Source organism: Phyllobates terribilis, unplaced genomic scaffold (assembly GCF_046119375.1).
Source record: "Phyllobates terribilis strain yellow unplaced genomic scaffold, ASM4611937v1 Scaffold_11__3_contigs__length_659146591, whole genome shotgun sequence".
Classification (NCBI taxonomy): Eukaryota; Metazoa; Chordata; class Amphibia; order Anura; family Dendrobatidae; genus Phyllobates; species Phyllobates terribilis.
Window position 1 is genome coordinate 530,488,517 of NW_027362771.1, and position 18,042 is coordinate 530,506,558.

The 18,042-nt window shown below is 41.1% G+C and overlaps 1 protein-coding gene across 2 annotated transcripts in view; it reads left to right on the forward strand.

Moving 5' to 3' along the window:
• The window catches only part of SFRP1 (secreted frizzled related protein 1), a 49,199-nt gene extending 44,816 nt beyond the window's left edge, over positions 1 to 4,383 (forward strand). For both annotated transcript variants that reach the window (XM_073653737.1, XM_073653736.1), the window contains exon 4: positions 3,663 to 4,383. In XM_073653737.1, the coding sequence (XP_073509838.1) occupies positions 3,663 to 3,985 (323 nt within the window). In that variant the 3' untranslated portion in view covers positions 3,986 to 4,383. The remainder of the gene's footprint in view (positions 1 to 3,662) is intronic.
• Positions 4,384 to 18,042: the final 13,659 nt, after the last annotated feature.

Here is an 18,042-nt window from a genome sequence, read left to right on the forward strand (position 1 = left end):
CTACCTTGTATAGTACACACATATTCTACTATAGATAGTGCCCACATATTCTACCATGTGTAGTACATACATATTCTACCATGTATAGTACACACATATTCTACTATGTATAGTACACACATATTCTACCATGTATAGTACACACATATTCTACCATGTATAGTACACACATATTCTACCTTGTATAGTACACACATATTCTACTATAGATAGTGCCCACATATTCTACCATGTATAGTACACACATATTCTACCATGTATAGTACACACATATTCTACTATGTATAGTACACACATATTCTACCATGTATAGTACACACATATTCTACCATGTATAGTACACACAAAGTCTACCATGTATAGTACACACATATTCTACCATGTATAGTACACACATATTCTACCATGTATAGTACACACATATTCTACCATGTATAGTACACACAAAGTCTACCATGTATAGTGATCACACAGTCTACCATGTACAGTACACACATATTCTACCATGTACAGTGCACACATATTCTAACATGTACAGTACACACATATTCTACCATGTATAGTACACACATATTCTACCATGTATAGTTCCCACATATTCTACCCTGTATAGTACACACATATTCTACCATGTATAGTTCCCACATATTCTACCCTGTATAGTACACACATATTCTACCATGTATAGTACACACAAATTATACCATGTATAGTACACACATATTCTACCCTGTATAGTCCACACATATTCTACCCTGTATAGTACACACATATTCTACCATGTATAGTACACACAAATTATACCATGTATAGTTCCCACATATTCTACCCTGTATAGTACACACATATTCTACCATGTATAGTTCCAACATATTCTACTATGTATAGTACACACATATTCTACTATGTATAGTACACACATATTCTACCCTGTATAGTACACACATATTCTACCATGTATAGTACACACATATTCTACCATGTATAGTACACACATATTCTACCATGTACAGTACACACATATTCTACCATGTATAGTACACACATATTCTACCATGTATAGTGCACACATATTCTACCATGTATAGTACACACATATTCTACCATGTATAGTACACACATATTCTACCATGTATAGTTCCCACATATTCTACCCTGTATAGTACACACATATTCTACCATGTATAGTACACACAAATTATACCATGTATAGTACACACATATTCTACCCTGTATAGTACACACATATTCTACCATGTATAGTACACACATATTCTACCATGTACAGTACACACATATTCTACCATGTATAGTACACACATATTCTACCATGTATAGTGCACACATATTCTACCATGTATAGTACACACATATTCTACCATGTATAGTACACACATATTCTACCCTGCATAGTCCACACATATTCTACCATGTATAGTACACACATATTCTACCATGTATAGTACACACATATTCTACCATGTATAGTACACACAAAGTCTACCATGTATAGTGACCACACAGTCTACCATGTACAGTACACATATATTCTACCATGTACAGTGCACACAAAGTCTACCATGTATAGTACACACATATTCTACCATGTATAGTACACACATATTCTACCATGTATAGTACACACAAAGTCTACCATGTATAGTGACCACACAGTCTACCATGTACAGTACACACATATTCTACCATGTATAGTGCACACATATTCTAACATCTACAGTACACACATATTCTACCATGTATAATACAAACATATTCTACCATGTACAGTACACACATATTCTACCATGTATAGTTCCCACATATTCTACCCTGTATAGTACACACATATTCTACCATGTATAGTACACACAAATTATACCATGTATAGTACACACATATTCTACCATGTATAGTACACACATATTCTACCCTGTATAGTACACACATATTCTACCATGTATAGTACACACATATTCTACCATGTATAGTACACACATATTCTACCATGTATAGTGCACACATATTCTACCATGTATAGTACACACATATTCTACCATGTATAGTACACACATATTCTACCATGTATAGTACACACATATTCTACCCTGCATAGTCCACACATATTCTACCATGTATAGTACACACATATTCTACCATGTATAGTACACACATATTCTATCATGTACAGTACACACATATTCTACCATGTATAGTGCACACATATTCTACCATGTATAGTACACACATATTCTACCATGTACAGTACACACATATTCTACCATGTACAGTACACACATATTCTACCATGTATAGTACACACATATTCTATCATGTACAGTACACACATATTCTACCATGTATAGTGCACACATATTCTACCATGTATAGTACACACATATTCTACCATGTACAGTACACACATATTCTACCATGTATAGTACACACATATTCTACCATGTATAGTACACACATATTCTACCATGTATAGTACACACATATTCTACCATGTACAGTACACACATATTCTACCATGTATAGTACACACATATTCTACCATGTATAGTACACACATATTCTACCCTGCATAGTCCACACATATTCTAACATGTATAGTACACACATATTCTACCATGTACAGTACACACATATTCTACCATGTATAGTGCACACATATTCTACCATGTATAGTACACACATATTTTACCATGTATAGTACACACATTATACCATGTATAGTACACACATATTCTACCATGTACAGTACACACATATTCTACCATGTATAGTGCACACATATTCTACCATGTATAGTACACACATATTTTACCATGTATAGTACACACATTATACCATGTATAGTACACACATATTCTACCATGTATAGTACACACATATTATAACATGGATAGTGCCCATAAATTCTACATTGTAGCCACTTATTCCACTAGGAATCCAGCTGTGGTCTTCACTTGTATTTAACCTTTATGAAAATACACCACCCAGCCTGTTGCTGTTAGGGCATGCTAGATGTTGTAGTTTAATTAAAGGAAGGTGAAAGGTGTTGACCGGTCCAAGTCGATAAGTCTGCATTCACTCTGTGTGACTGCAGACTTATGAATTTCCCCAGTGCACTACGGGGATTCACCAGTTTCTGAGCTGGGACCGGTGGGTATGTATGGGTTATAGATACTCCTGACCAGTGCCCGTCCAGTGGACCAGGCTTCGCTCCATACACTTGTATTGAGCGAGGCTGCACACCGACTAGTGACTCGGCCGTCCAGTGCGCTTGGCCAACTAGAGGGTGCAGCCTTGCTCCATACAAATGACACGTGGACGGAGTCTGGTTGAGACCCTCCGGTACCAGCTTAGAAACCGGCGAATCCCCTCAGCCCACAGTGCGTGTGCTGGGGGGACTCATAAGTCTACAGTCACACAGAGTCACTGCAGACTTATCAATTTAGACCAGAAATGCCCTTCAAGGAGCAGCTATAGTAACATAACCTGCTCCCAATAATGTAGTTTAACCAATAAACTTGTAGGGGAACAGAATTTTCCATTCTCTGATTATATCAAATAAGACAGCAGAAAAATAATGAGAAAAAAAGAGTGAATAGCAAAATATAATAAAGAATACATATTTGTGATGCCTTTTCTTGTTTTAGCCTTGAAAGTTTCCATCCGGGAGGTCAAGAAGGACAACGGAGACCGCAAGCTGACCCTACGTAAGAAGAAAGCCCTGAAGAAAGGGCCCATCCAGAGGAAGGACTGGGGAGAGCTTGTCCTCTTCCTGAAGAATGGGGCTAATTGTCCATGTCCACAGCTGGAGCAGCTGAGTGGTCAGTTCTTGGTCCTCGGTCGGAAGGTGAAGAATCAGCACATTCTCACTGCCATCCACAAGTGGGATAAAGGAAACCGAGAGTTTAACCGATTCATGCGCAAAGTGAAAAAGAACAAGTGTCCAAAACCTCACTCTGCGTTCATGTGAGGAGGCTTCCCCTTGAAAGACACAAGATCTGCCCCATCACGCTACCGTCTCTACTGAGAGGACTCTGCAGCCGATCAGAGTGAGGGAATGGTGGTGAAAGAATTCTACCCTCTCTATAAAACCTACAGACATTGGGGAGAGGGAATCTAATGATAGACTTTGGGACTGCACCATGGTATTAATTAACAGAAGGTGAATTAATGAATTATGAATTTCCAGGCTACAAATCTCTGCTGTCATTTACATTTTCTAATCCGATCTTGAATCTGTCATCATCTACATGGCGCATGCTCAGTTTATTCACTGATTTTTGTCATAACTGCATTGCTTTCATTCGTTCCAAACATGTTTCATTCCCCTTTTTTTTTTTCATTAAAGATCTTTATTTCAATCACTTATCCGATAATAACCTCAGGGGTCACATTCATTCATTTTATTCACTGCATTGCTTCCATTTATTTCAAAAATGATTTATTATCTTTTTTTAAAATTAAAAAACATTATTTTAGTCACTATTCCCCTAAAAACCGCAGGAGTCATATTAATTCACTTACATATTAACAATATCAGGACCATCATTGAAAATAATTTTGAAGGCCATCCATACAGAACATGCAGACATCTACTTTTTATTTAATTGTAATCCATGTTATTTTTATTGCAATCACTGGTCATATCTAATTTATTTCTGGATCATCTCACAAGAAATACACCCTACTGGCAAGTGTTTGGTTTCATAGTCACCTCTAAACAGGGTTATAGCATACTTACCAACACCTGGGTTCATAATATGGAAATGTTTACCGCCTACCCACCAAGACCAATGCCAAAAGGGAATGCCCAATTATGAGAAAGGTAAAAGAAATCCCACTTCTTTTTGAACCAGGACATGCCCAAATATATTGGGGTTGTTTCAGAAAATTTGAGACAATCCCAGCGAATTTTAGAGCTCTGGCAACAATTTTTTTATGCTTCTGGACCACCTATCAAACATGGCTTCTTTCTTCCAATGACAGTGACAGGGGTGTACATAGAAATCATGACAGAAATTCTACCTGGCCCCCCCCCCCCCCCAAAAAAAAAAAAACTAAAAAAAATAATTGTCGGGGTCACAGAAAAACCTATCTCATAATGTTGCAGCTTTTACATACTAATATTCCTCCAGCTGAAGTCCTAGATTCCTCTTTCATTGACTCCATAAAGAATGATGCCAATTAAAATGCCCCTCCCCAAAACACAGTATGATACCCCCATGGTGAATTCTTCCACATTAGCCTACACATGCAGAGTATAGTGACCCTACTGTACCCCACCTCAACTCCCAAGGCAAATTATGGTGACCCCCAACACAGTATGATCCCCCAACTGTGACCCAAACACAGCCCTCCATGCAGTATAATGGGCCTATATACAGTATAATGGCCCCACACCTCTCCACACTGTATAATGGCCCCCATTAGCCTTCCAAACAGTATAATGGCCCCACACAGCCCTTCACACAGTATGATGGACCCCACACAAACCTTCACACTGTATAATTGCTTGCATACAGTATAATGGCCCCCACATAGCCCTTCAAATAATATAATGGCCCCACATAGCCTTCCATATAGTATAATGGGCCCCATATAGCTCTCCATATAGTATAATGCGCCCCCCATAATCCTCCATATAGTATAATGCTCCCCCCATAATCCTCCATATAGTATAATTCACTTCCCATGGTCTTCCATAGAATATAATGCACTCCCCATGGTCCTCCATGCAATATAATGCACTACCCATGGTCCTCCATGCAATATAATGCACCCCCCCATGGTCCTCCATAGAATATAATGCACTCTCCATGGTCCTCCATCTTAATATAATGCTCTCTCCATGGTCTTCCATAGAACATAATGCTCTCCCCATGGTCCTCGATAGAATATAATGCTCGGCTCATGGTCCTCCATGAAATATAATGCTCTCCCCATTGTCCTCCATATAATATAATACACTCCCCATGGTCCTACATAGAATATAACACACCCCTCATGGTCCTCCATAAAATATAATGCACTCCCCATGATCCTCCATAGAATTTAATGCATACCCCTTGATCCTCCATAGAATATAATGCTCTCCACATGGTCCTCCATAGAATATAATGCACTCCCCATGGTCTTTCATAGAATATAATGCATGCCCCAAGGTCCTCCATACAATATACTGTACTCCCCATGGTCCTCGATAGAATGTAATGTTCCCCCCATGGTCCTCCATAAAATATAATGCACTCCCCATGGTCCTCCATAAAATGTAATGCACTCTCCATGGTCCTTCATACAATATAATGCACTCCCCATGGTCCTCCATATAATATAATGCACTCCCCATGGTACTCCATACAATATAATGCACTCCCCATGATCCTCCATAGAATATAATGCTCTCCCCATGGTCCTCCATGCAATCCCCATGGTCCTCCATGCAATATAATGCACTCCCCATGGTCCCATGGTCCTCCATGCAATATAATGCACCCCTCATGGACCTCCATAGAATATAATGCACCCCCCATGGTCCTAAATAGAATATAATGCACTCCCCATGGTCCTTCATAAAATATAATGCACCCCCCATGGTCCTCCATTTTAATATAATGCTCTACCCATGATCTTCCATAGAATATAATACATAGTAACATAGTTTTGAAGGAAGACTAAGTCCATCTAGTTCAACCCATAGCCTAACATGTTGATCCAGATGAAGGCAAAAAAAAACATGTGGCAAACACTAAGCTCCACATTGGGGAAAAAAATTCCTTCCTGACTCCATACGACAATCAGACTAGTTCCCTGGATCGACGCCCTATCAAGGAATCTAGTATATATAACCTGTAATATTATACTTTTCAAGAAAGGCATCCATGCCCTTCTTAAATTTTAGTAGTGAATCACTCATTACCACATCATGCGGCAGAGAGTTCCATAGTCTCACTGCTCTTACAGTAAAGAATCCGCGTCTGTGATTATGATTAAACCTATTTTCCTCCAGACGTAGAAGATGCCCCCTTGTCCCCGTCTCAGGCCTCAGAGTAAAAAGATCAGTAGAAAGGTCTTTGTACTGTCCCCTCATATACTTGTACATAGTAATAAGATCACCCCTAAGCCTTCGTTATTCCAAACTAAAGAACCCCAAGTGTAATAACCTGTCTTGGTATTGCAGACCCCCCAGTCCTCTAATGACCTTGGTCGCTCTTCTCTGCGCCCGCTGTAGTTCAGCTATGTCTTTCTTATACACCGGAGACCAGAACTGTACACAGTATTCTAAGTGTGGTCGCACTAGTGACTTGTATAGAGGTAAAATTATGTTCTCCTCATGAGCATCTATGCCTCTTTTAATGCATCCCATTATTTTATTTGCCTTTGCAGCAGCTGCCTGACACTGGCCACTAAACGTGAGCTTGTTGTCCACCAATACACCCAGGTATTTTTCAGTGACAGTTTTGCCCAGTGTTTTACAATTAAGCATATAATTATACATTTTATTTCCTCTGCCCAAGTGCATTACCTTACATTTATCCCCATTAAAGCTCATTTGCCATAATGCTCTCCCCATGGTCCACCATAGAATATAATGCTCTCCCCAAAGTCCTCCATGAAATATAATGCTCTCCCCAAGGTCCTCCATGAAATATAATGCTCTCCCCAAGTTCCTCCATATAATATAATGCTCTCCCCATGGTCCTTCATAGAATATAATGCACAACCCATGGTCCTCCATACAATATAATGCTCTCCCCATTGTCCTCCATAGAATATAATGCACTCCCCATGGTCCTTCATAGAATATAATGCTCTCCCCCCAGTCCTCCATAAAATATAATGCTCTCCCCATGGTCTTCCATAGAATATAATGCATACCCCATGGTCCTTCATAGAATATAATGCACTCCCCATGATCCTCCATACAATATAATACACTCCCCATGGTCCTTCATACAATATAATGCACTCCCCACGGTCATCCATCGAATAAATTGCACTCCCCATGGTCCTCCATAAAATATAATGCATACCCCATGGTCCTCCATAGAATATAATGCTCTCCCCATGGTCCTCCATAGAATATAATGCATACCCCATGGTCCTTCATAGAATATAATGCACTCCCCATGATCCTCCATACAATATAATACACTCCCCATGGTCCGTCATACAATATATTGCACTCCCCATGGTCCTCCATAGAATAAAATGCACTCCCTATGGTCCTCTATGGAATATAATGCACACCCCATGGTCCTCCATGCAATATAATGCTCTCCCCATTGTCCTCCATAGAATATAATGCTCTCCCCATGGTTCTTCGTGGAATATAATACTCTCCTCATTGTCCTCCATAGAATATAATGCACTCCCCATAGTCCTCCATGGAATATAATACACTCCCTATGATCCTCCCCATGGTCCTTCATAAAATATAATGCACTCCCCCTGGTCCTCCATAGAATATAATGCACTCCCTATGGACCTTCATAGGATATAATGCAATCCCTATGATCCTCCATACAATATAATGCACTCCCCATAGTCCTCCATACAATATAATGCACTCCCCATGATCCTCCATACAATATAATACACTCCCCATGGTCCTTCATAGAATAAAATGCACTCCTCATGGTCCTACATAGAATATAATGCTCTCCCCAAGGTCCTACATATAATATAATGCACTCCCCGTGGTCCTTCATAGGATATAATGCACTCCCTATGATCCTCCATACAATATGATGCACTCCCTATGGTCCTCCATAGAATATAATGCACTCCCCATGGTCCTTCATAGAATATAATGCATACCTCATGGTTCTACATAGAATATAATGCTCTCCCCAAGGTCCTCCATATAATATAATGCACTCCCCATGGTCCTTCATAGGATATAATGCACTCCCTATGATCCTCCATACAATATAATGCACTCCCCATAGTCCTCCATAGAATATATTGCACTCCCATAGTCCTCCGTAGAATATAATACACTCCTCACAGTCCTCCATAGAATAAAATGCACTCCTCATGGTCTTCCATAGAATATGATGCACCTCCCAAGGTCCTCCATACTCTATTATGGCCTCCAGTCACTGATTTAAAAAAAAAAAAAATACATTACTCACCTCTCCTCATTCCACCTGATGCTCCTGAGCGTGTGGTGTGAAGCACATCTCAGTACGTACTGTCCGGGAGTATGTATAATGCATACCCTCAGGTCCCGGGTTAGAAACTGACGAATCCCCGCAGCGCACAGTGGGGATTTGGACCAGACAACCCCTTTAACCACTTCCTTATTGTCACATGACAATATACAGTATATTGTTATCATTGCTTATTTTCCGGCACAGGGTAGAGCTACCGATCCCTGTGATTACACTGTATGGTAGAGCAATCACCGGGCTGTGTCTGCAGCACTACTGCAGCAATAATACATCATTAACTCCCTAGATGCTGTGCTCAATAGCGGCCATACATCTAAGTGGTTAGACAGAGGGAGGAGTCTTCCTTTATAAGCCCATCAGCATATCATGGCAGCATAAGTATATTAAAGGGAATCTGTCACCAAATTTTTGCCACCTAATCTGACAGCAGCATGATGTAGATCCAAGACCCTGATCCCAGCGATGTGTCACTTATTGGGCTGCTTGGTGTTGTTTTGATAAATTCATTATTTCATCAGCAGGAGATTATCATTAGAGGACTAGTAAACCTGATGGCAAATAGTCCTCCATATTCATGAGCTCTATATAACCCTGCCCCCCATTACTGATTGGCAGCTTCCTGCCTATGCACAGTGTACACAGAAAGCTGCCAATCAGTGGTGTGGGCGGGGTTATACAGAGCTCAGCATTCAGAGAACTGCTAGATCTGCAGCAGATAAAACAAGGATTTTATCAATATGAGAGCACACAGCTTAGTAAGTGACACATCGCTATAATCAGGGTCTCTGTCCCTACGTTATGCTGCTCTCAATTGTTGTAGCAAAAACCTAGTGACAGATTCCCTTTAAGCTGTGCCAGACACACATCTAAAACAATTGCCTGTCAGTTTATTACTGTCAGGCTATAATACTTTGGTACAATAAAGTATTATAGAAGCGATTAAACAATTGCATAATAAAAAAATGATCAACTAAGTTTAATTAAAAAAAACCCCATAAAAAAACATTGTTTAAGGTACAAAAAAATAAACATTTTTAGATAAAGCTTAGCTATTTTGAGCATGTGTTAAAAAATACACATCACAATCACTGCGTTCATAACAGTTGCACAAAAATTTGTATGCAAACAAAAATGGTTTTATTAAAGAGGAGCTGTCAATTGATTAAAAAATAAGTTAAATCCCTTGGAAAATCCCTGAACTCACCTGATGTTTGTCGTTCTTTTCTATTTTGTGCATCATTGCAGAGATATAACACTTTTTGTTTTTGTAGTGCAGTATGTGAAATCTCTGCTTTGCAGTTCAACTGGGCGTTTTTTAGAGTCTTCTCGGGGGGCGTGCGCTTTAATACCTCCCTCCCTCATGCCGTCAATCACAGCTCTGCAGTGTCTGAAACTCCTAGATCAGCTGATGAGCTGTGATTGGCAGCATCTGGAAGGGAAGGGTGAAAGCGCACACCCCCAGAGAAGACACTGAAGAAACTTATATTGGACTTCAAAGCAGAGATTTCACATAATGTGCTCTACAAGCACTACAATTGGAGAGAAAACAGTTATGGGTCTCTGCACGTGAGAACAAAAAATTACCAAATTCCGCCAAGAGACAGAAATGGAGCTGAAATAGAAGATGTTAAACCGTTTGGTGAAGAAGTGATTATTGGATGTCCCATATTGGTAAGTTATCACCTATTTTGTCAGGAATCCGGTATGATCCCCATAATGAGACTTTGAACTGCCCTGTTAGAACGAATCTCCATTCATTATCAATGGGACTACCAGATATAGGTGCGTACAGCACACCGCTATTTCTGTCAGTCCCATCGATAATGAGCATGTGTATGTCTGCTCCATTTAAGAAGGGGCTTTACATGGTCCAATTTTTGGGTTTCAACACCCCAATCTCAGGATTGGAGAGGGGTCCCCAGCGTTCAGAGCCAACAGCAATCAGTAGGTTATTTCCTATCCTGTGGATTAAGGATAACTTAAATGGAATCAGTCAGTGGGGTCACCCCTCCTAAGCCGTCTATATGGGCATGTGGGTCATAGAAAGCTGAATAAAATGATCCAATGTTTTTTTCCAGAGAAATCCACATTTTTCTTAATATGTAAATGAGCTGTTAAGATCTATGGGCCGGACAGAGAATTTGCCTCCAGAGCCTATTTTAAATGTAGGAGGCATTACCAGTGTGAGACTAGTAGATCAGGAGAGCAGACTGTCAGTCATTACATGTCTCACACTGGTAACTCCCCCTTTCATTTATAAGCTCTGGAGGCAGATTCTCAGGGAGATCTATATCCGGCCCATAGATCTTAACAGATTATTTACATATTTATAAAAACAATGATTTCTCTGGAAGAAGACATCGAATCGCAGATATCAAGGTGTCATTTTTTTCATGACTTGCATAACCATATAGTCAGCTTAGGAGGGTTGATCCTACCAACAGATTCCCTTTAATATTTTGAGAATAACTCTTTGATGTGTGGACAATGAATTGTACGGTTGTGTCCCTTTAAGAACTTTTTTTTTTTTTAGGATTTGGAAATGTCGTTTCTGCTCCATTAAATTATGAGAGGATTTGTAATTCATGAGGACAGATTAAGGAGCGGTATTGCAAAACTTTTCTTTTTCATTACGTTAGTAATACCCTGGCTGCGAGAGCTCGATAATAAATGGACTACTGTATTCAGTAATCTCAGACCTTGCAACATGACCCATTTTCCCCAGGACAAAATGTTCTGCTTCCTGTTTTCCTACTGATTTTCCAAATGATTTACCCCATCCTGATTTAAATAATTGATGTTAAAGAGGGAAACCGTAAGACTTTTCTACATCGTGTTACCCACATAGAAATAGAGTCGTATCATTACCCTGTTCTTATTGAAAGATCTTAACAATCCTGGGGGTGCCGAGCGTCACCATTATTGGTTAGTAATTGGAAGGGCTGTCTAGTTTGGACAAAGCCTATACAGTAAAGCACATCATGGAGGAGTGGGATTGCTGGGACCCCACTTCTTGCTACCAGCTGTTATCACCAGGAGTAAATTGCTTTTTAAAACTCAATGGCCATCCATTGCTTATAATGGCTACTGGCAGTGATCCGGAAGAGAGACGCCCTTGATATGGCTCTTGCTTGTCGTTAATAGTGCAGCCTTTACTTAACGTATGTAATCACAACCTAAATGTGATAATAAATGTAAGACTTTTTTTGTCCAACTAATATGTCTACATCAGGTGTGTGTAGTATGGAAGCAGGGGCGGATAGGTACACCCCATGGCCAGCCATCTCTGGAACCCCAATATACCGGCAGAATGGGAATCTCTTGAACCTTGACTGGCACGGTAACGGAGCATTAGCCGTGGGCGAGGTACTTATCTCTTACACCCCAGCACATTACATGAAAGAGTGGATCCTGGCTGGGTGTGTGGACTTGTGATAAGGGGGTGATACGCCCTTGCAGGCCACATGTTACCGATAACTATGGTTGGCAAGGACCAGATGTTGAATGAGGGAGACCACAAATTAAAAATAAACTTTTTACTGAAAGATAACTTTGTGGGAATTATGTACAGTAGGGAGCTGGTACACAACTTTAGGATGTTTCCTTCACAATATAGAGCATTTTTCGCACACAGTTTCAATTCCTCTCTCGTTAATCATTTGGTCTCTATCTTCACTTTTCCACTCTCCTCCACCACAACCCAGCTCAGTACTGCAGTCCAGTTAGCAAGAGTCCTATTCTCGAGCCGCGGTTCCACGTTCTCTTTCCCCTCAAGGGAACTATGTTGGAAGTATGGCAGATCCTCAGATCCTTAGCTTCTCTGCTACTGACATCTTGGAACTCCCACCTGGGGCACTCTCTTCGTCTCACGTTCTCTGTCCAGTCTTGGCCCATTACCTTTCTGTGTTATAAACTTGGGGCTGTGCTGCTAGACGTCCTCTTCCAGGACCCGTCTCTGATTGACCACTCTGTTCTTCTGTTGGATCTCCTTTCTTTTTTTCTCTGGTTCATGCTAACCACTGTCTTGATCTCCTCTCACTTTCGGGACACACACATCATGCGACACTGCCTGCTATTCAGACCTTAGGCACACTGGGCCCTAACTAACGTCATGCCAGGAAACTGTCTCTGCAACTTCACCTTAGCCCCTCCTACCCTGGGCTAGTCCCAAACATTAACTCTAACTCTCCCTACAGTCGGGCAGGACACAACCTATTGCTAATAACGCATGTCACAATACACTTTACACTTTACAACCATTTACGTGTTCTTTAAGGCGGAATGTGGACAGTATATCCATCTCCTTACATAACTCCAGAAAGAACCCAATAAAAAAACAAAATAACTATATACCCTGTAGTAAGTAAATAGGTAAACAGTAATAGTACACATAAATAACATAGGGTACTTAGTAGCACTATTTTGATTAAAAAAAGAGTAAAAGCCATCCCACCGCGACAACGTGTACCCAGTTGGGATGGTCCTATCTCTAGTATTAAAACCTTACCTTGTGTCAGTCGGCCTCAATGTCGATAAGGGCAGAGCAGGACAGGCTGTCCAGACTCCTGTCCATGGGAAGCTATATAGATGAAATACTTGGCTCAAAAGATACAAGATTTCTCCCGTGCTTCCTCCCTACTCTGGAACTCTCTACCCCAACGTATCAGACTCTCGCCTACCGTGGAAACCTTCAAAAGGAACCTGAAGACTCACCTCTTCCGACAAGCCTACAACCTGCAGTAACCCTCACTCCACCATACCGCTGCACGACCAGCTCTACCCTCACCTACTGTATCCTCACCCATCCCTCGTAGATTGTGAGCCCTCGCGGGCAGGGTCCTCGCTCCTCCTGTACCAGTCACTGTCACATTGTGTTCAAGATTATTGTTATTGTAATTGTTCTTGTATTATACCCCTTTTTCACATGTAAAGCGCCATGGAATAAATGGGGCTATAATAATAAATAATAATAATAATAATAATAATAAAAGGGTGAGCCACACTCCTGTTTGTACAAAGTACAAGAAACTACAGCAAAACCAAAGAAATGAGCCAGAGTTCAGGTTGGTATACGTGCAATGTGTAAGAGCACATTCACACTGTGGCTATTTCACGGACAAAACCCAAGAAAAAAATAAAGTGAGCATAGACCTTACAGCAAGTAAATAAGTAAATAGTAATAGTACATATAAATAACGTAGGGGTAGGGTACTTAGTTTTTCATTCCAGAAAGAAGTAGATGAGGCAGGCATACGTGAGTGCGGCTATCATCTTTGTAGCTTATGCAAATAGTGGAAAACTTTGTTTGTTTCTGAAATTCACATTAAGTACAATGAAGAGAGCCATTTACATAGTCGCTGCCTTCTGGACTGTGAATAAGGGAGTGGTGCGGACCTCATTCTCCTAAAAGTGGAAACTAGCACCTATCAGACATTTACAGCATATATTTTCACCATGCTTTACATGCTCTATCTGGTAATACCCCAATAACCCTCCTACTGTCTTTGAACTCCTGTGTAGCACAGTCTAAGGCCACCACCCGACTATCAGTATTCAGTCAGTATTTTTTCTCAGGAGTGGGAGCCAAAACCAAGAGTGGGTGATAAATGCAGAATTGGTGACTTGTTTCTATTATACCTTTTCTCTGATTGTTCCTCACCTGGTTTTGGCCCCCACTCCTGAGAAAAAATACTGACCGAATACTGACTAAATACTGATAGTGAGGCCAGGGCCTTAGACTCAACTTCTTAGCACACCTTCTCTTTCACTACATATTGCAATACTGAAGTATTGCGATATAAAATATAAACATCAGAGAGCTACAGGTACAAGATGGAGGCCAAAAATACTGTGTATAGTTAAAAAAAGCTTTTAAAAAAAATAAACAAAACTATGAATTAACAGATGTGAAATTATATACTTAACAAAAAAGTGTGAAACAACTGAAAATACGTCTTATATTCTAGGTTCTTCAAAGTAGCCACCTTTTGCTTTGATGACTGCTTTGCACACTCTTGGCATTCTCTTGATGAGCTTCAAGAGGTAGTAACCGGAAATGGTTTTCACTTCACAGGTGTGCCCTGTCAGGTTTAATAAGTGGGATTTCTTGCCTTATAAATGGGGCTGGGACCATCAGTTGTGTTGTGCAGAAGTCTGGTGGATACACAGCTGATAGTCCTACTGAATAGACTGTTAGAATTTGTATTATGGCAAGAAAAAAGCATCTAAGTAAAGAAAAACGAGTGGCCATCATTACTTTAAGAAATGAAGGTCAGTCAGTCCGAAAAATTGGGCAAACTTTGAAAGTGTCCCCAAGCGCATTTGCAAAAACCATCAAGCGCTACAAAGAAACTGGCTCACATGAGGACCGCCCCAGGAAAGGAAGACCAAGAGTCACCTCTGCTTCTGAGGATAAGTTTATCCGAGTCACCAGCCTCCGAAGTCACAGGTTAACAGCAGCTCAGATTAGAGACCAGGTCAATGCCACACAGAGTTCTAGCAGCAGACACATCTCTATAACAACTGTTAAGAGGAGACTTTGTGCAGCAGGCCTTCATGGTAAAATAGCTGCTAGGAAACCACTGCTAAGGACAGGCAACAAGCAGAAGATACTTGTTTGGGCTAAAGAACACAAGGAATGGACATTAGACCAGTGGAAATCTGTGCTTTGGTCTGATGAGTCCAAATTTGAGATCTTTGGTTCCAACCACCGTATCTTTGTGCGACGCAGAAAAGGTGAACGGATGGACGCTACATGCCTGGTTCCCACCGTGAAGCATGAAGGAGATGGTGTGGGGGTGCTTTGCTGGTGACACTGTTGGGGATTCATTCAAAATTGAAGGCATACTGAACCAGCATGGCTACCACAGCATCTTGCAGCGGCATGCTATTCCATCTGGTTTGCGTTTAGTTGGACCATCATTTATTTTTCAACAGGACAATGACCCCAAGCACACCTCCAGGCTGTGTAAGGGCTATTTGACCAAGAAGGAGAGTGATGGGGTGCTACGCCAGATGACCTGGCCTCCACAGTCACCAGACCTGAACCCAATCGAGATGGTTTGGGGTGATCTGGACCGCAGAGTGAAGGCAAAAGAGCCAACAAGTGCTAAGCATCTCAGGGAAATCCTTCAAGATTGTTGGAAGACCATTTCCGGTGACTACCTCTTGAAGCTCATCAAGAGAATGCCAAGAGTGTGCAAAGCAGTCATCAAAGCAAAAGGTGGCTACTTTGAAGAACCTAGAATATAAGACATATTTTCAGTTGTTTCACACTTTTTTGTTAAGTATATAATTCCACATGTGTTAATTTATAGTTTTGATGCCTTCAGTGTGAATGTACAATTTTAATAGTTATGAAAATACAGAAAAATCTTTAAATGAGAAGGTGTGTCCAAACTTTTGGTCTGTACTGTATATATATTTATTTACATTTTTTCAAAAAGCTTTTTTTTAACCATACACAGTATTTTTGGCCTCCATCTTGTACCTGTTTACCTGTAGCTCTCTGATCGTTTGTACTATATATCGCAATACGTCAGTATATGTATACGTGTATATATATATATATATATATATATATATATATATATATATATATATACACTGCTCAAAAAAATAAAGGGAACACTCAAATAACACATCCTAGATCTGAATGAATGAAATATTCTCATTGAATACTTTGTTCTGTACAAAGTTGAATGAGCTGACAACAAAATCACACAAAAATCATCAATGGAAATCAAATTTATTAACCAATGGAGGCCTGGATTTGGAGTCACCCCCAAAATTAAAGTGGAAAAACACACTACAGGCTGATCCTACTTTGATGTAATGTCCTTAAAACAAGTCAAAATGAGGCTCAGTATTGTGTGTGGCCTCCACGTGCTTGTATGACCTCCCTACAATGCCTGGGCATGCTCCTGATGAGGTTGCGGATGGTCTCCTGTGGGATCTCCTCCCAGACCTGGACTAAAGCATCCGCCAACTCTTGGACAGTCTGTGGTGCAACATGACGTTGGTGGATAGAGCGAGACATGATGTCCCAGATGTGCTCAATCGGATTCAGGTCTGGGGAACGGGCAGGCCAGTCCATAGCTTCAATGCCTTCGTCTTGCAGGAACTGCTGACACACTCCAGCCACATGAGGTCTGGCATTGTCCTGAATTAGGAGGAACCCAGGGCCAACCGCACCAGTATATGGTCTCACAAGGGGTCTGAGGATCTCATCTCGGTACCTAATGGCAGTCAGGCTATCTCTGGCGAGCACATGGAGGGCTGTGCGGCCCTCCAAAGAAATGCCACCCCACACCATTACTGACCCACTGCCAAACTGGTCATGCTGAAGGATGTTGCAGGCAGTAGATCGCTCTCCACGGCATCTCCAGACAATGTCATGTCTGTCACATGTTCTCAGTGTGAACCTGCTTTCATCTGTGAAGAGCACAGGGCGCCAGTGGTGACTTTGCCAATCCTGGTGTTCTGTGGCAAATGCCAAGCGTCCTGCACGGTGTTGGGCTGTGAGCAGAACCCCCATCTGTGGACGTCGGGCCCTCATACCACCCTCATGGAGTCGGTTTCTAACCGTTTGTGCAGACACATGCACATTTGTGGCCTGATGGAGGTCATTTTGCAGGGCTCTGGCAGTGCTCCTCCTGTTCATCTTTGCACAAAGGTGGAGGTAGCGGTCCTGTTGCTGGGTTGTTGCCCTCCTACGGCCCCCTCCACGTCTCCTGGTGTACTGGCCTGTCACCTGGTAGCGCCTCCAGCCTCTGGACACTACGCTGACAGACACAGCAAACCTTCTTGCCACAGCTCGCATTGATGTGCCATCCTGGATGAGCTGCACTACCTG